Genomic DNA, 22134 nt, shown 5'->3' with positions numbered 1-22134 from the left:
AAGTTGTGGCAAAAGGGCATGTTGATGTAAAGGGGGGCTCTCTTCCCGAGACTCCTCTTACTCCTCTGACTCTTCTAAGACATTAGAGTTACTCTGAATTAACATTCTCATTATTAGTTTCCACATTTCCTGGTTTAGTAGGTGTGGCAGGTCTACTACCCAGACTTTGATGATTCAACAATCTTGCAATTAGTTCATTTTTTTCTTTCCTTTAACAGTGAGATTCCTGACTTTACACATTTCTTTCAGTTGATCTACTGTTAAAATGATCAGGGCTTCCTGCCTGAATTATCCATATTTGGCATGTTACAATTGCTGTTATATTGGAGCTTAGCTTTGATAAGGGTTTAGTTTGGACAAAAAGCAAAGCAGATACTCAATGTAACAACTCTACAATGGATCCTCACTGCTGTGCCACCAGTGTTAGGTACATATTTGGGGTAGGACACTTAGGGTGTACTACAACAATCTCAGCCTCCTGGCAATAAGACCCAACCTTTGGTATAAGTCTGAACTACACAGGTTGGTAGCGCAGTGGAGCAGCCAGGCTTATCTCAAGAGGGGTCAATGTGAGCTGTAGGGGAGTTACACAGAGATTCACAGTGACAGTTATTCAAAAAAACTGTTAAACTCCAGGTTTCTTGATAAAACAATCATTTATTTATTTACTGGTCATTTATATAAGCCTTCTTTAGAAGAGAGCAATATTATAGCAACATACAAATACCTTCAAAATACACACTTTCTTTTACTGACATTAGTTTAGAGAAAGAAAACAAACTTTTTGTGTCATCCTCATGTTCCATCCAAATTATCTAAAATATTTCCCAAAAATTTCTAGTCCACTTATTGATTAAAAAAAAAAGGAAATAAAAGAACCACCAGAAACAAACAACAAAAACCATCCAAACAAACAACATAAAATGCACCTCCGGGAATTTTAAATAATACTAAACCAATAGTATTACATGTCTGTTAAAAGCTTCTCTATAAAATGAATAATATGACAAGTTAATTGAACATTAATGCCGGATATAAGGTAACCCCGCCAGTCAATCATAATGCCATTTTTTGGAGCAAATCGACCTAGAAACAGAGAACGTTGACCAGCAATTTTAGTACATTCAATCACTAGATGTTTTAGTGCAGTGCCATTAGTGGAAGCAATAGCTCATTTGGGCAACCCCAAGTTTTAAGTTTGGTCCATAAGAGCTGCCAGTTGATGCTGTCAAATGCCTGTTTTAAATCGATAAACGCAAGAAATAGGCGTCTCTTGCATTTTAGGGCATCTAGTTTTGCCAAATTAAGAAGGGTTAGATTTAACTCAACTCCTACTCCGTTTGTAAATCCTGTTTGTCTTATATCCACTAGATTTGCTACATCGGCCCACCTTGTAAGCTTTTTTTGAAGGAAGGTGGCGAATATTTTGCCCATCGTGTCTAGGAGCACTATGGGGCGATAACTTGCAGGATCGTCTCGATTGCGCTTCTTGAAACCGGGACTACCACTGCGCATTTCCAAGACTCTGGGACCACCATTCTGGAATTTATTCGATCAAATAAAACATGCCCAATTTCCCTTATTTGATTTTAGCATCGAGTTGGATATTCCATCTGGGCTGGCAGCCCTCGAGTTATTTAGGCTTTGGATGGCTTTTTCAATGTCTTCTACTGTTTCTCTGACGTTCCAATTTACCCTCGCCACTGGTTCATCAACACTATGTTCAACTTCATGCGTGGTGGAGACTGCTGTATAGTGCATCACCCAACTTGCAGCGTGCACCCCATTAGAGAGCACAAAGACTTGTTTTAAGTGACCCTTGTTTGTGATTTCCCATATATTTCTGGAATCTTTCTGTATGATTAAACATAACATCGTTTCTCCTTGGTCTTGTTCGCAGATTATATTAAATGATTTTATCCAGTTGCGATAGCGTTGCAGTCGCTTACTCATCATGTTTGTCTTGTTGACATCACCAGATTTGTTTAACTGCCGTAGATCTTTCTTTAAAAGAAGCTTTGCCTTTCTTATTTCTATACTGTGAGGATGTTTGTTTTTTGGAAGTTCGAATTTGTGTCTGTGGGAACTAGTTGTAAACTGCGTCAACAAAGGCATATATTCCACTCGATTGCTCATCGTATTCGAGCGGGTAAAGTCTACTATCAAATTATTGATCTGTTAACTGTTGATCCGCAGTCTATTTTGCCCACTATTGACACTTAATGATGTCGGGTATCTGGCATGACTCTTTTCATTAGACCACACCCAAGATAGGAATAGGACTTCATGGTGACTTTTTGTTGTCTTCCACGTAGTTAGTTCACTGATGTGGCATTGCAAATTTTTCAAGGCCCATATATAATCTTTTTTACAGGCCCACGATGCCAGGTGTCAGCTGCCGGGATGTCACCCCTTGTGCATCCATTCAACATTTCACAGTGACGTAATAATAATTCATATTCCCAGTTATGACCACAATCTGATGTTTCGGAGGGAATTTTTTTGCTTACTCGGGGTCAGTCGCTCTTTCAGGTTATTGAACCAAGAATAGTTCAAATCGCCACATACCAAAATAAATGGCTCTTCTAAAGATGAAAGGCAGGCATCAATTTGAGCTGTATTGAAGTTACATACTCAGACTCGTTGATCATTGCTGGGTTCCAGTATGTATTTATGATCAATAATTGCTTTTTTGTACTCGCATTTTGAAAGTTGGTCTCCAAGATTAGTGCTTGCACAAACAGATATGGGTTTCGAACACTAATTACTTTCCAGCCACCAGAGTTCTTTATCATCGTAAGTAGACCTGAAAACGGACGGCCAAATAAGTTTTTCCCTGCAGCGTTTAAGAATATTGAGTAACCATCGCAAGTTGGTGTTTCGCGCAGCCATGTTTCTTGTAAGCAGATTATCGAAATTCATGATCTCCTGAGGACACTCTTCTTGAAACAGATGAACAAACCCTCTGGTGTTCCATGAGGTTAGCAACTGGGTCACACCTCTTGACCCTATATTATGCTAGATGTTACTTTCATCTTGACGCTCCACCAGGGCTGCGCGTTTGTGAGTCGTCAAGAGCTGCTTTGTTTCAACTGCTGGTTTTGGATCATATATAAGATGTTTCCACAGTATATCTCTCCTGAGCTCATTGGTTGTTACATTCTGATTTTTCTTTGAGACTTGCATCTACAGTGACATTTGATCCTCGGTTGTTGATAAATCAAACCCAAAGAACAAAAGTTCTTCCTTGGCATCTATCAATGCTTTTGCCAAGAACTTAGATTTCATATGATGAATTACCCAATCAGTTCTTTGTTCCGATTTGTACTCCACGATTGCTATGTCATCAGATGTTATGTTGCGCAGGGCGGGAACGTTATGCAACAATCTCATGACATTTGATCGATTTAGGTTTACCTCATTTTTTTCTGCAAGAATGTTTTCCAGCTCTAATTTCCACCAGCCAGATTTTGAGGACTCCAGTGCGGAGTTCTTGGCTTCAATTCCATGCTGAGTTGTTTTCTGTTTTTGGGCCGATGTCTGTTTTGGATTGTACTTCAGAATGATCTTGTCATTTATGCATCTTGTGTTTCTATTTAGCTGAGATTGACTTTTGGGCGGTGACAAAGGATATTTCAACTCGACGTAAGCCATTTTCAACACCCACTTTTGTTATGTTTTCGTGTGTGTTTAATGACATTATGCCTACCACACTTGCAGCTGTTATTGAGGCTTCTTCGTCATCAATGGAATACGTTGAAAGATCACACAAGTCTATCGAAGCGTCGATTGACGAATCATCAGATGAAGTAGAGATCTCTCGTACTCGCTTTGTGAGATTTTGTTTGAGTGAATCCACTTCTTTGGGACTTTCATGTTTTCCTTTCAGCTGCACTGACCTGGCTACAGCGTCGCTTTTGGTGCGCACTTCTAAGCGTGGAGGCGTGGTCAGATTTCTGATAAATGTCTTGGCTTCGTTTGAGGGTACACGTTTTTGTGCGGGCCCATTTTTAGTGTTCTTCAACGTGTTGGATCTTTTCCCTTTGGTCAAGGCAATGGACCTCATTACGAGTCCGGCGGTAACCGAGGCGGTAAAACCGCCTGGTTACGGCCGGACTCGTATTACCATTCCGCCTCCGTGATTCCCAGAATTACCGGGGCATTACAACCCCGGTTTTCCGGGAATCACGGAGGCGGAATGGTGTTAATACCCATTCCCATTGAATCCTATGGTACTCAATGGGAATGGGGATCATGGAAACACCGGCAGCATCTCGTAATGCTGCCGGTGTTTCCTCGTCCGCCTGCAGGCGGACGGTGTTAAACCCGCCAGGTCAAACCTGGTGGGAACATCACCTCCCGCCTGCAGGAGTCGGGATCAGGCGGTCTGGAAACAACGGTGGCGGCGGGTTTACCGCCACCTTTATTTCCGGACCACCTGATTTGTAATAAGGCCCAATGTTTGTGCCTGCAGATTTAATTGATTTTGCAACTCCAGTCAAGATCCTAAACGAGACTTTGTGTGTAGCATAATCTTTGGGCTCAGATTGGGAACTTAAGGAGTTGGCTATAGCCACCGGATGAGCGGCCCGCTTTGCATGTTCGTCGATTGAGCTATTTCAGGAATCTTTGGCTGGATGCCAGAAGCACAATTCGATAGGTCCGATGGAAGGGCCTTTTCCTTCTCAGGTGACTTCAAATCAGTTTTTTGTTTATTCTTTTCCCCTTTGTCTTTTCTTTCATGTTCTGTGACAATTGGTCCACATCCACATTGATGCTCTTTTAAATAAGAGGAGGCCTGAGAGACTAAGCTCTTATTCTGTAAGTTACATTGGCTTTCGTTTGACAAATCACCAGCTTTTCCATTACAAAGACATGTGTAAGTCACAGGATTACAGAGAGGCCTCACTGCAACGTTGTGTCTTATCCACTTTGTGCATTCTACGAGTGCTTCACTAAGGTCGACCTTTTCAAGCATTTCACGTTTGGTTAGTTTGTTAAATCGAGATTGCCATTGGCAGGAGGAAACTGCTTCGTGGTCAAGACGTTGCACCAGATGTTCATTAAATTTTTCCAATGCTATCAGCTTAGTATTTGCTGTTGCCAATAAAGAATTTTGATCTCACACTGCGTCACTCAAAGACTCATACAATTTCATGAAAGGCAGTAAAGCAATGGAAGTAGCTGCCAATACATTGTTATGGATTTGCAGCCCTGCTGCTATTGATATGGTCGAAGCTTCTTCCAAGAGTTTTAATGATTCTAGGCGAACAGCACAAGGACGAGTTGCCTCATTTCCAGACACTGTTGGCGATGTCTTGTGCGTGCTGCAACTATTTTTGTACAGATTTCCTTCATCGTGGCTTTGATCAGTTAAATCGAAGTTCATGCTGCCAAGCACAGCGGGTGAGCCATTAATGTTTGGAGCCTTATCAATCACGTGGTGGGCTTCTTTCTTTGTTGTGCTTACTTTACATCATGTGTCAGGCTTATTTGTATGTTTATCAATAAAACTTGCATTTAGACGATCGCGCATTATTACAAAATCAGCTTTTATACGTTCCGTTAGTCGGGCTTCACGTGCAAGCACGTCGTAATTCAGCACAGAGCCAGATTTCACTACTTTCATAGGTGGTTTGTCAAACTGTAAATCCGCTGTGACTCTTGATAATGTTCGCCTCCGAGTCTTTCCCTCTAATTAGTTCAGCCTCATCTGAGACAGCTGTTGTTTTTTCACGGCGCTCCTGATTTTGAACTCCCCAATCGCCTGATTTATTTGATTGTTCTAGGCTGCCATTTGCTTGCGTGTCGCCTCTTTCTATATTTTGAACTTTGCTGGCCAAGTTGCTATTTAAAGGTAATCGATTTGCAGCCGCAGCAGAGGGAAATTTATCAGGTGCAAATATTGCAGATTTTCCGTGTGACCCATGAGTGACACTTGATTGAGGGGCTAGGTTTTGCGCCACGGCATCGGATGCCAATTCCGCTGGTAAAGGCATTTCCAAAAGATCAGAGTCCAAACGAGAAGGGCATTTCAAGTGCATCAAGGTAGACCGACGAGGGAAGTGGTCTATGCATCTTCAAATTCAAAACTACCGGGCGCATATGGACGGCCCCTTCGTGCAGCAGCAAAAAGTGCAGAGACTGCTTTTGGTTAGTTTCTTCTGCATCCTCTTTGTCCACTTTCACGGGCGTGTCTGCTGTTTGCCTTTTGCTTTGCGCTATTACACACAAAGCCATGGCCACAAGAGACGACACACTGACAACACTAGCTGGAGACATGGCAATTGACATTTCATATAGCATTTGAGGGCTAGATGGTAGGGGAAGCGTGCCTACCTTGCAGGGCGCTGCCTTCAGATGCTGCCGTCGGTGCTGCAATAGTCTGTTTCTCGTTTGAGGGCCGGCTACAGAAGCGGCTGTAGCATCAAAAACAGGATTGTTAAACGACAGTGATTCCATCTGGCTTCCTGGGCGCGTTCTGGGGTAGACTGGGGCTGACTGAACTCAGCTCTGAACTCTGCGCCGCGCTCCACGCAGGAAGTCGGTTTTTAAAGGCAGTCTGGGAAGTTAAAGTGACAGGCACTCCAATTGCTCTGGTAACTGCAGCTCTTCTCTGGAAAACATTCCACGCAGAAACTGGGACTGGGGCTGACTGAACTCAGATACACACTCTTACTTTCTAAATCAGCCATCACCCATTAGGGATGCCACACGGACACTTCCTACAACATCACGTGACATCAATTGTTAGGCCACTGTGGACATTGATATGTTACTGTTTGACATTTAGAATAGCACTGAGATGTGTCAAAGAAAATGTTACACAGAACAGACAAGGGATCACAATTATTCTCAAACAGGCAAATACTTTTGAACCCTCCTCAGTGTCAGAGGAGAGAAGAGTCTTTCAGTGGAAACAGGCTAGGTCAAAGTCAATAGGCAAAGGTCTATGTAGCTAAAGCACTTCTTGCAGGTAAGTAAGAAAAGTTTTTGCACAATGTTTTAGAAGTCTTTAGTGAAGAAGAAGAATCAATGTAGGGTCACAAGCTGTTAGGTTTGTGAAGAGTAGAAACAAATCTACAACAAGAGGTACGTTTGCTTAGACTTTACAGTGCCTTTAGTTAGAAGAAAAGCAGCAGGGTACTTCTGTTCCTGTGCAGCTCTGCAGATCCTGGGCCTCAATCTTGGGGACAAGAGGGAGGACTTCTGGGGACTCCTGCACTGCAATGGGATGGTTATTGACAGCAACCGGCTATCTTCAAGCAAGTGGCAATTCAGTGTTTCAGCTCCTCGCGTCTACCGCAAACAGCACCACCACGGTTCCTGACTGTTGAGACTGACTTTCCTTGCATCTGGGGTCCAGCACTCTGTTGAGGTGGCTCAGGCTCGGTCAGTCCTGCTTCCTGGGAGTCTGGAGGATCTCCCTGGAGCTCTTGGCCAGCTTAAAAGCAATGCACACAAACTGGTGTTCCTCTCCCTGGTATTTCAGTTTCCAGCAGCAACTCTGTGGACTTTCTGCCAGCTCCAAGAAGGATGTCCAGGTGGCTTACTTTGGAGTTGATTGGTCCCACCAACTCAAAGGTCGTCCTTGCAGGGGCTTCTCTGTCGATACGAATTTGGAATTTCCGCACAGCAGCCGGGCTTCACCGGGCAAACCAACAGTCAAGGAGTTGCAACAGGCGGCCTCTTCAAGTTCTTCTTCGGATTCCTTCGTTCAGCAGCCGGCTCTGCCTTCCAAGCCAAAAGCCTTGCCTTGTATGCAGGTTTCTCCCATTCATTCCAGCCTGGCTGTCAATCACCCAGCAGGGTGGCTGTCCTTGCCGGACAGCCAGTCGGCCAATCAACTAGGAGTGCATTCCTCTCTCCTAGGAGACTAAGCACAGGGAGTTTCAGCTTCTCCATCACTTCCTGCCCCCACCAGACACCCTGGAGCCAGAGGCGTGCTTCACTTGTGAATCCCACCAAAGACAAAATGAACAAAGGGTCCAAACCTGGTTTGACGCGCAAAGTAAATCTCAAGAAGGACCTTTCCACAAAGAGATGGCGAAAAAAGAAGACCAGGGCCATTTTGACAAAAATGGCACCAAAGGGTACTTTACTGCAGCTGCGAACGTAGCCCATGGTAAAAGGTACACACCACGGTAGTGAAAAGCAAACCTCTGCCACCAGCCATTCATCGAGGAAAGAGTAACATAAAAATGTTCCATGAGAAGCTAGACAAAGGGGATACTAGGTAATTTTCACTTTCACTTCACTGCTCTTGGAAACAGTAGTTATCCAAGAGAAAGGTATTTAAACCTTTGGGAAAATCTGGAAGACTTCCCTTTAGCAGTGTGCTACCATGTAAACATATGCCCATGGAGTTTGTCTGACTCCAAAAACCACAAGAAACACAGTGTTCAAATTACATTAAAATACATGAGAGAGTGGGAAAAAGGGTCTCACTCTCTCCAGGTAAAAATGAAAAAGTCCTAGAGTCCAGCAAAAGAGCTGGGGGTCTCTAAGGTAGAGAGGAATTAGCACATTTCTGAGAATTCTCCCTAACACTCCTCAACAATGATCCAGCAGATGCATAGTTACATCTTGTACAAGAAAGGTAATTGTGCACGTGAGCACAGTTAAAACACTCACATAACATAACTGAAACTACTGTGAAATATGTCTGACACTTCTACAAACAAGAAGGAATCCTATGGCTTTTCTTCTTAACACACCAAATGCTGTGACACCATGTATGAACGAATGTGCAGTTAATGTGCTGCTTCCAAGGAGACAATGCAGCTAAATTACCAGGCACAGAGTTTATTCAGAGAGAAAGGGCGAATGCAGTGAGGCACCACATCAGCTGTCTGTGAAAAAACAAGAAGTTGTTTTACTGCCTAGGACCCGGGGATCCCTTACTCACAGACAGCCATCGCCTTTGGATCCAGACCCTGGGGGTGGACAAGTGCGGGAGGATCACATGGATGAGGGGTCCTCGGGAAGTGGGAGAGGGACTCCAGATGGCAAGATGCGGTACCCCGTTTCCCAATACCCCTATCCAATTTATTTATTTTTCCTTTTGTATAGCACGCGAAGCCCTTGTGCATCAAGACACTGTTAGATAAAACCAGTTACACATAAAAGAACCAGAGCATATAAATTCAAAGATCCTTAAAAATACATCAAACAAGTTGCATAGGTGATCAATACAGGAGCATGGTAGTAGTACTTGATTGACATGCATTGTTTCCCAGCCAAAGGGAGGGGGGACCAGTGGGAGATACAGCATCGTTTTTAGCGCTTTCCTGAAGATCCAGTTGGATTGTTCGGCCCGGAGGGTGGGCGGGAGTAGGGTCCATTGCTTGGCAGGAAATGTTGGGAACCTAGATCCCCCAGCTTTTTGCCGCTTGAATTTAGGTTGAGTGATGCAGTGGGTGTAGGATGCTCTAGTTGTTCTGGCAGAGGTTGCTTTGGTGATTTATTGGGATAAGTGGGGGGGGAACTTTGGACGCGCATTTTATTAATCCAAATTAAATCCATTTTTAATTTACATTTAAATCCAGGTACATTTTTCGAATTTAATATTTTCAAAAGTTAATTATTATTTAAAAAAAACATCTCGAAAACATTTTCTTCTAAAATAAAATAATAATTCGAAATACAATGTATGAGAATATTAAATCATTTATTGAACAGTAAAGTAAAAAATGTATTGAATGGAACTGTTATTTTTTTCACCGCTAGATGGTGCAATTGTATAACATGTAACTTAATATTATTATTTTTGAAAACGTAGTTCGTTGTGTAACCCTTACGTATGCGTTACGTGTGCGTAAGCGCCATTTTGGAAGTCCATTTGTTACCGCCAGGTGTCTTCGCTGCTGCTCTTCCCATTTCTCTGGATTTTTCTTTTTATCAGACTTTTTTTTGCATTCCACGCGTTTTTGGGATTGCATTCTTGAATTACTGGAATGGATCATGGATTTTCTCCTTGGAATGTTTTTTTTCATATTTTTTCGCTTGGTTTCTTTTTTTATGGACTCCGGATTACACTTTTTTACCCTGGAATGGATTATGGATTTTGTCCCTGGAATGGTTTTTTATGCATTTATTGCATTTGGTTTCAATTTATTTTTTGCTGGAATGGATTATGGATTCTCTCAGTGGAATGGTTTTTAATGCATTTTTCTGTATTTTGGACGCTTCATGGATTAATTTTATTGATTTTGGATACTGACTTTGGCATCTTTTCTTATGGATTTTTGGTTACTTTGGATGTTTCATGGACTAATGTGGATTTTCAAAATGCTGAGTACATTAACACTTCAGATTATATGCTATCGCTTCTAAAAGTCATATGCATCTTGTGTTTCAAAATTGTTTACTATACTTTGAATTCGTTGTTCATAGTCTCTATATTTTTTCTTTTTTACTTGTGCATTTTCCATTGAAATTGTTTGAGATAACCTAAATTCTTGTGCTGATTGTTCCGTAATTAGGTCTCATAAGAAATGCCATAGTTTCGGTTTGTTGATGTTGAATCTTCTGTTTATTCTGTTGTGCCACCCTTCTAGCATATTGTTTGTTTTAGCTCTACCCTCAATTACTGCAACGTAACAGTTCCACCACGATATTTTATATTTTGGTCTCCTTTTCGTACCATTCCTTGTTAATTTCCCCAACCATGTTCCTTCCATGTAATCTAGCAAATCTGTTATATGTTCTTCATTTTTTTTTGTAGTATTCTGTGTCTTCATAAAATTTAATCACTTTTTCTTCTTTCACAAATGCTAAAGCAAACAATTTTTTTATATTGTGCTGGAAATCGCTATCCTCTATGTATTTTGTGTGTAGGCCTAGTTTTTCTAGTTTTCTCCATATGGCTTGTGTAAAGTGGAAAGAACAACCTTGTATCCATGTGTTTTTGTATACTCCTTTGAATGCACTTATCTGGGCTAGTTCGTAGTCCATTAATATTGTGGTAGGCATTTTTTCAGGAATGGCTTCTTTAATTTTTTCAAATATTAATCTGTATATTTCCTCTGTCGTCTTTGGCATTAATACGAACAATTGTGGAATTAGACTTTGGTTAATTGGTCCATGTACACTGTAAAACTGTTGAAATGGATGCAGGCAAGCCTTAAATGTGGTGTCGCTTCGCCAAATAGCACAATTTCCAAGTTGTCGTAAATTACTGTTCGTTGTGAAAATTATTTTTTTTTCCTCTTTTGTTTGTATTGTCATGTAGTGAAAATCTTCACCTTTGTCTGTTTTTCTAAACATCTCTGGTATGCATATTTCCTCGTATCCTCTTGGTGCTATTGGTAGATTTTCTTTTTGTTGTTTTTTACTGTTCAAGGAACGTTGTATATGTTTTTCAGCTGGCATTTGTGCTGCCACATGTAATGGTATTTTGGTACATGTGCGAGCTATTACAGACCCGCTGACCTCACTCGGGTTTTCCATAGCCTTTTTTTTAGTTCATTCATTGTTCTTTTTACCAGTATTGTCGTTCTGTCTGGTAAATGGTTATGTCCACCTTTTCTTTTTATCATTGTATTTTCAGTAATCACTCTCCCTGCACACTTTGTTTTCTGGTATTCTGTGCACCTCCAATAAATGTTGTCATTTCTTACTAATTCTCTGTTATATACGTAGCCCTCATGTATTAATTGTTCTCCTCCTCTCTGAGACTTCACATATCCGATTTCGTTGCTCATTTTGTATCTACAATAACGAAAACAACGTTTTCTTTTTCTTGCTATGTACTACTTACAGATTACTTTTATTATACATTTCCTCTCATTTCTATATTTTTATTAAATATTACCTGTATATATGTCATGCAGCTACAGTGTATTTTTCTTCATTTTCTCTGACCTTCGTTTCTGTCACGAATGCCAGTTTGATCGCAACCGTCATCTGTTTGTCAATGTTCATTTAAGGTGCTTTACTCTTGGCTTTTACTCACTCGTTTAACCCTTAGTATCGTTATTTTACGTGCTTTCCGTCACTCACAATGCATATTATTTGTGTGATTGTTGCGAAGGGTGCGAGGGTTACGTGTGTAGTAGGGGGTTGGGGGAGGACCCCCCACGACAATGTTATTTTTTAGACAAGTTAACATTGATATTTAGGCATTGGGTTATCACACTTTAAAAAAAAAAAAAATCTCTTGATAGTCGGTGAAATATTTTCGATAATATCACTATAAACCGTGCATGATAGAGAGGGTTTTGAAGATGATCCGTTCATGAATCGGGAGCCATTGGACACGTTTTCTTACTGCAGTGATGTGGTCAGCTTTGGGGAGGTTGAGTGCATCTCTAAGGGTGTTATTTTGAATGACCTGCATTTTACGAATATTGGCGTCGGTGGTACCTGCAAAAAGGGCATTGCAGTAGTCAAGTCTAGATCCTATGGTGGTGCGGGCTATAGTCATTATATGTTCGTTTTGTCTTTGGCTGGATTCATGAGTGAAGCTTGCCTCTGTCTCCAGAGTGTCTGGCAAGGACAGGTAGTGAGGGAGGTGCCCGAAACTCCCTGTGCGTAATCCCCTTGGTTACAGGAATGCACCCAAAGGTGATCGGCCAGGTGGCTGCCAGGCAAGGACAGCCACCCTGCTGTTTGATTGGCAGCTAGTCTGGAATGGATGGGAATAACCTGCATAAAAGGCAAGGCTTTTTGGCTTGGAAGGCAGAGCCAACCACTGGACGAAGGAATCTGAAGAAGAACTTGGAAGAGACTACTGCTGCAAATCCTGGACCGTTGGTTTGCACAGTGAAGCACTGCTGCTGTGCTGAAGCTCTGAATTCGCCTCGACTAGAGAAGCCCTGCAAGGACGTCTTCTCCCATTGAGCTGTGGGGACCAATACACTCCAAAGTGAACTTGTCTGGACATCCTCTCGGAGCTGGATGTACTTCCTTGCTGCTGCAGGAACTGAAGTGCCAGGGAGAAGAAAACCAGATTCGGAGTGCATCCCTTTTAAGCTGGCCAAGAGCTCCAGGAAGTTCTTCCGGACTCCCAGGAAGCAGGACTGACCGAGCCTGAGCCACCTCAACAGAGTGCTGGACCCCAGATGCAAGGAAAGACCATCCTGACAGCCAGGAACCGCGGTGGTGCTATTTGCGGAAGACGCAAGAAGCTGAAACACTGAAGTGCCACTTGTTTGAAGATTGAAGACCATCCCATTGCAGTGCAGGAGTCACCAGAAGTCCTCCATCTTGTCCTCAGGGATAAGGCCCAGGAACACCAGGATCTGCAGAGCTGCACAGGAACTGAAGTCATCTGCCACCTTTTTCATCTAACCCAAGGTACTGTACAGTCTAAGAGAACTTAACTCTTGTCATGTAGCCTTGCTTGCTCCCAGTTGAGACTTATCTTGGTTGCTCTGTAGAATTGCTTGCATTTTCTAACACTCCCAAGCCTAACAGCTTGTGGCCCTACATTGAGTCTTCTTTTTCAACAAAGACTTCTAAAACATTGTGCAAGACTTTTACTTACCTGCAAGAAGTGCTTCAGCTCACCTAGACTTTGCCCAATTGACATTGACTTTGGCCTGGCTCCCTGAATGACTCTTCTCCTCTCGGATTGTGTGTTTTGCCTTCCTTCCAGGAAAGGGTTAACTGACTTTGCAATGGGGGGGTTTTCAAAAAGTACTTACCTGCTTCAGAATATTTGTGTGATCTCTTGTTTTATTCTGATGACCTTCTCTTTTGACACTCATCTCAGTATTATTCTAAATACCAACAGTAATGTATTAATGCCCACAGTGTCCTAGCTAATTAAGTCATTTGAGGGTGTAGGAATTGGCTGTGTGCCATCCCCAATGGGTATTTGCTGATTTAGAAACTAAGAGTGTGTATTTTGGAGTGTATTTGTGTGTTACTGTTATATTGCCCCGTCTGAAGAATGCTTATTCAAAAAGACTTTTAAATACATTAATAATTGTTTAATCAAGAAACCTTGAGTATAAGTGTGTATTTGGATACTTATCACTGTGAATCTTTGTGTAACTACCTGGCTGCTCAGCCACACTACCAACCTGTGTACTACAGGCTTATACCAAAGTTTGGGTTACTATTACCAGGAGGTTAAGGTTGTTGTAGTGTACCCAAACGGTACTACCCCAAAGCTTTACCTAAAACTGGTGTCAGGCGGTGGAATCTATTGTAGAGTTGTTACACTAAGTATTTGCTTTGCTTTTGTTCAACTAAAACCTTCACAAGGCTAAGCTCCACTAGAACAATGTAACATGCCAAATATGGATAACTTCAGTCAGGAAGCCCTGATCATTTTAACAGTAGAGCAACTGAAAGAAATGTATAAAGTCAGGAAACTCCCTGTTAAATTAAAGAAAAATAAATTAATTGTAAGATTGTTGAATCATCAAAGTCTGGGTAGTAGGCCTGTCACACCTACAATACCGAGAAATGTGGAAACTGATAACGAGGATGATAATTCAGAGTCTTACTCTAATGTCTTAGACGAGTCAGAAGAGTACCAGGTAGGGAACCCCTCTATGTCTCAGCCTGCTTTTTTGCCTCAACCTGTATCCACTGGGACCCCACAAGGTCCATCACTTAGTCCAGAATGTGTGTCTTTTGAAAAAAATAGACTTGAGTTGGAGTTCAAAAGATTACAAATCCAAGATGAAACCAAACATCAGGACATCAAACTCAGGGAGTTCGAAATGCAGCATGCTCTTGAAAAGAAGAAATTGTCTCTTGAAAACATTTCCCTCCCAGAGTCCTCTAGGTCTTCCAGTCCAAAGAGGCCTCGCCTGCCCAAAGAAGCAGTTAGTATGTATGATGTTAAAGTTGATATTTTGGATTGGTTGGATGCTTTTGAATATAATCATGGGATTCAGGGTCTCGCAGTGAATCAGCTGATTCCTTGGCTTTTGTCTAGGCTCCCCCAGGTGTGCAACTGATGCTGTAATGGAGGTGGGGGAACTTGAACGATTGGAGTACGAGAATGTGAAGCTAGCTTTGATAGCTAGATTTGGGAAAACTCCTTCCCAGTACGTTAAGAGGTTTAGGGCCCTCAAAAAGCATGATGGTACCCCTTGGGCTACCTGGGTATGTGAATGTTTGAAAAACTTAGATGGTTGTATTAAGGGTTACAGAGTGTACTCCTTTTGTGGGAATGAGAAATCTATTTCTGTTAGAATCTATTTTTGATGGCTGTTCTCCTGAGCTGAGACAGCACTTGGCTGACTCTAAAGAGATTGATCCCAAGAAGTTAGCAAATGCTGCTGGCATGTGGGGTGCCAACAGGGCCACTCACAAGTCTATGGGACACTAGGGGTGTCACCGTATTAGTTTTATGACGGTACGATAACCTTCTTGCCAAATTACGGTATATCATGGTTATCGCGGTATAGCAGGTGGAGTTAACTAATCTTAAGAAATATTTTCTAAAAGGTCATAAATTGTCAGATTTATCATCACAAACAAAACCAGGCACCCTGGGCCAGAATTGGGCTTTCAACATACTTTCCACTGAAATCCCACCCCTTGCTTCCACCAAACACAAACACACGTGTGGAGAGGAGGAGGAGGAGGAGGGAGTGGGGGTGGGGGGAGCCCTGCTGTGACTGGCAAAGCAAACTGAATAGCTTTTCTTAAGTGGTCATTTAGGCTTTTAGCTCCCCCACTGGCTACTGGTGAAGATGAAGATGAACATGTTGCCATCTTCATAACCTGCATGCCACAGATCAATGGAGGCTGATGTAGTATACTCTTTACGTTACAGCCTTTAGTTTATTTGCGGGCTCAAAAGGTGTTCAGTAATTACCCTGTGGTATGGCAGCAGGGAATACCCACATATATGAGTGAATTTCGCTGTATGTAAATTCAATGATAGAACCAGGGAAATCTCCCATCGTCACATGTTTAGAGAACATTATCCATTATAAATATATAAACCCTAAAACCGCCAACCCAAAGTAAACCGTTTCCCTTCTTGGCATTGTACCTATTCTTCCTATTGCTAACATATTGATTTTGTGTCAGGCACGTGTGGTTTATGGAATGGCATTAAAAACTGCTCCAACTAAAACTACTTGGCAGACGGCACATCCAACAGTGCAAGACCAAGATTGCGCAGCACTTGCTTACTGCAGCCTTTCCAAATCAGATTGAAAAGCACACTTAACGGTATAAAAGGTATAACGGTATAAACAATGTGACGGTTATTATTGTTCAATTAAGTGGTTCACAGTATTTTTAACGGTATACCGTTATACCGTTACATCCCTATGGGACACTCACAAGAAGGATGAGTGGAAGCAGCACAAGAAAGATGACAAAGAGAATTCTAAAACCTCCCATCCAAAAGAGGGCCACCACATAAGAAGGGTAAGCCATATGGGAAACCAGGTCAGTCTAGTGAAACCTCTGGTGCCAAATCAGAGGGAGGTCAGCAGAAGACCCCATTTGTCAAAACGTTTGGGAAATGTTATGCCGGTGGGTCAACTGACCATGTGAAAGGGGATCCCAGATGCAAGGGTAAACCTTCAGGGGTCCACACTGCCTCCTTAGCCTTCATCTCTGAGGGAGAATTTCATATGGCAAGTGGAAACTTTCATCTATTGGCTGAAGACCCCATTGGAGTCTCTGCCAGTGTTTCTTTAGTATCCCTGGGTCTGTGGGAACAGCAGATTTTAGATGAGTATAACTCTATTCCAGATAATACCAAAGAATATTACAAGGACAGTGTACTTGTGAATGGTCAGGAAACCTCTGCCATTAGAGACACTAGGGCCAGCATTACAGTGGTGGATGAAACCTTTTTCAAACCTGAGGATGTTGCTAAGGCACCCACAGGCCCCACTAAGCTTGCTGGAGGCCCTGTCCAGATGGTTCCAATACTACCAGCTCTCATTCAGTGCAACAATATGACTGTAAGAATACCTGTCAGCGTACAAAATATGGTGCCTGGGAGAGTCCTGTTGGGGAATGACTCAAAGGCTCTTGGAGTTGTATCAACCACCCCTAGGCCTCCCAGTAAAAGGAAACAGGAGCAGACTAGACTGACCAGAGATGGGAAGTTACAGAGAAACCTATAACTCCCAGTCCACAGGAAGAGCAACCTTCTGCTCCAAGGAAGAAATATACAAAGGGGAAACACAAGGTCTCAGGAGAGAAGAAAAGTTGCCCACCTGTGCACAAAAGCAGGACATCCCCAAGAGGACAGTCCAAGGTCATACCTTAGACCTCTCCACCAACTGATGCTGAGTGTGAGGTCCAACCAGAGGATGGTGAATCAGCTACTGATAACTTTGCTTGCAGAAGGTGGCCCCTGTAGGACAGACTTCATCAGAGGTCAAAGAGAGTGTCCTACTCTTGAAGGACTTTGCCAACAGGCAGCTTCCCAGCTGGAAGGGCAAGAGCCAGGGAAGCACAGGCTGTACTGGGAGGATGGCCTCCTTTACAGTGATCCTATTGAGTCTACTCCAGGGGACTACAGAAGATGTGCAGTGCCCCAGGGGTTGAGACTCCAGTTTCTACAGATAGCCCATGAGATCCTTTTGGCTGGTCACTTGAGTTTCAAGAAGACCAAGGAAAGGATTTCTCTATATTTCTACTGCCCAAGATGGGGTCTGATGTAGATAAGTACTGTAGAAGCTGTCAAACTTGTCAGACTTCCGGCAAGAGTGGAGCCAAGAATGTGGCACTCTTGGTGCCTCTCCCAGTGGTGGGAGTACCTTTTGAGAGGGTAGGGATTGATATTGTTGGTCCCTTATACCCTCCAACATCTTCAGGCAACTGATTTATATTGGTTGTGGTAGACCATGGTACCAGGTATCCTGAGCAGTAAACTATGAGGACTGTTACTGCTCATGCAGTGGCTAAGGCCCTCCTTGGTATTTTTACCAGGGGTGGGTTTCCTGAGGAGGTTATCTCAGACGGGGGGACCAATGCTATGTGTTACTACATGCAGGCCATGTGGAAAAACTGTGGAGTGACCTACAAGTTCTCAACAGCCTACCATCCCCAGACCAATGGGTTGGTAGAGAGGTTTAACAGAACTATGAAGAGCATGATAGGTGCCTTAGAAGAACCGCTTAGAAAAAAGTGGGCCCTTCTATTGCCATGCCTTCTCTTTGCTTATAGAGAAGTCCCTCGGGTAGGGGTTGGCTTCAGCCCCTTTGAGCTCCTTTTTGGTCATCTGGTTAGAGGTCCATTGGCCCTAATCCAGGAAGGGTTTGAATGCTCCTTCCCTCAAGCCAGTGAGAGTCACTGACTATGGGCCTCATCACGAGTTTGGCGGTAACCCTTAAATCCGGCGGTAGCGCTATTACCGCCAGATTTAAGGGTCCGCCAAATCAGGGCTTCGGTGGATTTCTCCCCAGCTCTGAGCTGGGGGGAAATATGCCGAAAATTCGCACTCATACCACCAGCCGGAAATCTGCTGGTGGTATGAGCGTGAAAATTCCCCATTGAGCCCAATGGGGAATGGGGCATTCCCGAATGGGCTCAGTGGGGAATGGGGACTTCCATCACCGCCAAACCCGTGATCCGGCACTAATAGCGCCGGGGGGGTTGGCGGTAGGGCAGATAGCGCCAGAGCTATTAGCGCCGGCGTTACCGCCCAACTCGTGATGAGGCCCTATGTGTTAGGTCTCCGAAGGAGAATGACACACATGATGACAGAAGCTTCAGATAACTTGAAAGCAGGTCAGGCTCTGGTGAAACATTGGCATGACCAGAAGGCCAACATGTTTGAGTTTACTCAAGACCAGCTAGTTCTAGTTATGGTACCTACAAGGAAGAGAGCCTTACAGGATGAATGGATTGGACCCTTCAAGGTTGTGGGCAAACTGGGGAGGTCAATTATTTGGTGGATTTAGGCAATCACAAGGAGGCTCCTAGGGTTATTTCACAGCAACCACCTAAAGGCATATGTCTCTAGACCAGAACTAGGAGCTTTGCTCTTAGCCTCTGCTCAGGAGGAGGAGGAGATTGAACCTCTACCCGACCTCCCCAGGGGACAACCTTTAGATGGAAAGATGGAAGGAGTTCATCTCTCTTCTGATCTGACTCTGGAACAACCGGAGGAGTGCAAAATGTAAGAACCCACATAAAGGAAGAGGTCAAGAAGATGCTTGATCTTGGGCTAATAGAGCCATCTACAGGCCATCTACAAGTGGGTGTCTTTCCACAGGTACTTTCTGTTGCAAGATGGATAGAAGTTCTCTCTATTGTTAAATTTAAGTGAAAAGGTAGCTAGACATGAGCAGTGTATAGAGGAAGTAGGAGTATGCATTCTCTAGGAAATGTAATCAGTCCCCCCACTCTACTGCAAGGCCGAAGCCGATTGCCGAATCGGAGGGCTCCTCAGATTCGGCAGTCGGAAGGTCTTCAGGATATAAAACGTGCATCGAACTGCGACTGTCGAAAGAGGTCAAAAGTTATAAATATGAATTCTAAAAAGTAACAACACAATCTGAGGGACCTCAACGCAAGAGAGATCATGGGTAGAGTAGACATCACACTAGGGATAATATTACAAAAACAGCCAGTTGACATCCGTTTTTGAACTTCGAAAACAACATGTGCAATTTTCCGCACCTACAACTAGATGTCAGCCTATGCAAAACATTTGCTTCTAAGCAGATCCACAAGCCTTAGAACATGTTTTATCCTACCTGGCCCCAGCGAGCCTGAACAAACTCAGGGCTGTTCAAACAATTCTCCACCAAGAAATGTTTTATAAAATGGGCTGTGATGGTTCATTTTACAGCACAAATGGCAACACAGGAATTTGTTAATGTTATTTATGCTGTTAGTGCCCAATGAAAATCAAGAGACTTGTGTCTCAACATTCTATGCCAACTTTGCAACTGTAATAAACACTCTCTTGCTGCTTGTGCCCAAGAAATTAAAGAGGTCTGTCTCAATAATAAATGCCAGCGCTGCCCCCCGCACATCTTAATGGCTGGTTAAACCGAAAGAAAATGATGCAGTCTGTCTTAGCTTTATTGTCATAGCTGCCACTCTTTAATGCTGGTGGTACCAATTGACTACCATGTGGGCTGTGTCAACAATCAATGCTAGCACTGCAACTGTAAAGTACCTTTACATTCAGGGTGTTGTCCCTCGCTCTCCCCATGTTCTGCCCCAATGCTACTCTTTTTATCCAGGTTTACCCCAGCGTTGTTCTTTCCCCCATCTGGGCCTCACTGCAGTGCCCACGTTTTGCTCCAATGTCAACTTGAATACCTAGTTCTGTCATTTGTGGCACTTGTTGTGCCTAATTCCCAATATAACTGTGACTATCCCCTCAAATCCTGATATCTCCCATGGGGAACTCACAATCACACACACAGAAACACTTATTTTTGAACATAGTTGCTGTTCTCTTGGTTCTGCACATCGCCTCATCTTGTGTGGATAGAGGAAAGTGGTAGAGAAAGTTAATTGGCAACTTCTCTCCACAGCTCAACCAAAAGCCATGAGAACCTCCCAATAGATGCCTAATTGTATCCTATGAGCTGGACTTGCCAAGAAACAACTAGTGTAAGTGTCTGCAACCTACAGCACTCCAAAGGTTTTGGGCTGCAAGTCTCAGTCCTACCGAGCATTGTCAAATATGAGGAGTCATGGGTGTCACAGTCCAAAGCCTCTGAGAGCCATACGTTTTAGACCCCTGACCTGGACACCACCCTTCATTGAAAAAGGCTAATGTCTCTGTCCCTACAGTCACTATATAGTGGTGTCATGCAAAGCCTCCCAGTCAGGTTTCTTGACATGGTGCGGCCTGCAAGACAAGCAGAGCCAACCTCCATCACCCATTATGGACCGTCTGCTATGGGTCTGGATGAGCATACAATTTTTCTTGAATCTTAAAATATTTTCTTCCTCTATTACAGAGGTGGTTCCAGGAACAGAAGTGGGTATCTGTACAATGCAATGGGGCATGACTCTTTTAAGTTGCGTCTAGAATGAATGTTGTCCTTTCTATTCACCAATGTTGGACATAGCGCTTAACACTTACTTCAGCAAACGCTTATGTATTTTTCCCCTGACATGGTGACTACAGTCATTAGAACACTCTGTGGTTCTTTCAGTTAGTATCCACATTTCCTTTTGATTCCTGACCTGTGCTGGGATCCTCATAGCATTCCCATTCTTCTGTAGTTGTTGCATCCTCCAGAAACTGTGAATCCCGGAATAGCACATCAGTGTCCGTGATCTTATCTCCTGTAAAATAAAAACAAAACCATGATTTACTCATTCCCATGCCAGGAGATATCAGTGTCTGTGATCTTATATCCTGCAAAAGAAAAACAAAACCCATGATTTACTCAATCCCATGCCAAGAGATATCAGTGTTTGTGATCTTATCTCCTGTAAAATAAAATCAAAACCCATGATTTACTCAGTCCCATGCCAGGAGATTTCAGTGTCTGTGATCTTATCTCCTGTAAAATAAAATCAAAACCCATGATTTACTCAGTCCCATGCCAGGAGATATCAGTGTCTGTGATCTTATCTCCTGTAAAATAAAAACAAAACCCATGATTTACTCAGTCCCATGCCAGGAGATTTCAGTGTCTGTGATCTTATCTCCTGTAAAATAAAATCAAAACCCATGATTTACTCAGTCCCATGCCAGGAGATATCAGTGTCTGTGATCTTATCTCCTGTAAAATAAAAACAAAACCCATGATTTACTCAATCCCAAGTCAGGAGATATCACTGTCTGGGATCTTATCTCCTGTAAAATAAAAACAAAACTGACGATTTACTCAATCCCATGCCAGGAGAGTTATTTTCATTTTTATAAATGTTTACAGTTAATTTGCTTAGAGCTTATTGACAGTGTAATGCCCCTTTGCAAAGGACCCATGAAAATACACATACGCAGAATTAAAACTTACATGCAATTAACAAAATAGCTACTTGAAGAAGAGGAATTTAAATTTGAGAAATCTTTTCAGCGGGAGGAGGGAATGACATATATGAACATTTCAGCTCTTCCTTCTCAAAGGAACTCCACCCTTCCTCGCCTTTCCTCAGAGACTCAATGTTACCCGTGCTCTGGTTCTCTCCAGGCTAGACTACTGCAATATCCCCCTCCTTAATCTTCCTTTGTTCATCCAGAATAGGGCAGCAAGACTTATCCTTGGCCTCTAGCCC

The 22134-nt window shown here is 42.9% G+C and overlaps 1 protein-coding gene across 1 annotated transcript in view; it reads right to left on the bottom strand.

Moving 5' to 3' along the window:
* The window catches only part of LOC138565921 (zinc finger protein 793-like), a 214043-nt gene that overhangs the window by 61546 nt on the left and 130363 nt on the right, over positions 1-22134 (bottom strand). The window contains exon 4 of the mRNA XM_069643040.1: positions 21094-21195. Coding sequence (XP_069499141.1) covers positions 21094-21195 — 102 coding nt within the window. The remainder of the gene's footprint in view (positions 1-21093; positions 21196-22134) is intronic.

The sequence above is a fragment of the Ambystoma mexicanum genome, chromosome 1p (genome assembly GCF_040938575.1).
Source record: "Ambystoma mexicanum isolate Mex_15411 chromosome 1p, UKY_AmexF1_1, whole genome shotgun sequence".
In the NCBI taxonomy this organism is placed as follows: Eukaryota; Metazoa; Chordata; class Amphibia; order Caudata; family Ambystomatidae; genus Ambystoma; species Ambystoma mexicanum.
The sequence above is the reverse complement of the archived record's forward strand: the minus strand, read 5'-3'. Positions and strand labels throughout refer to the sequence as shown.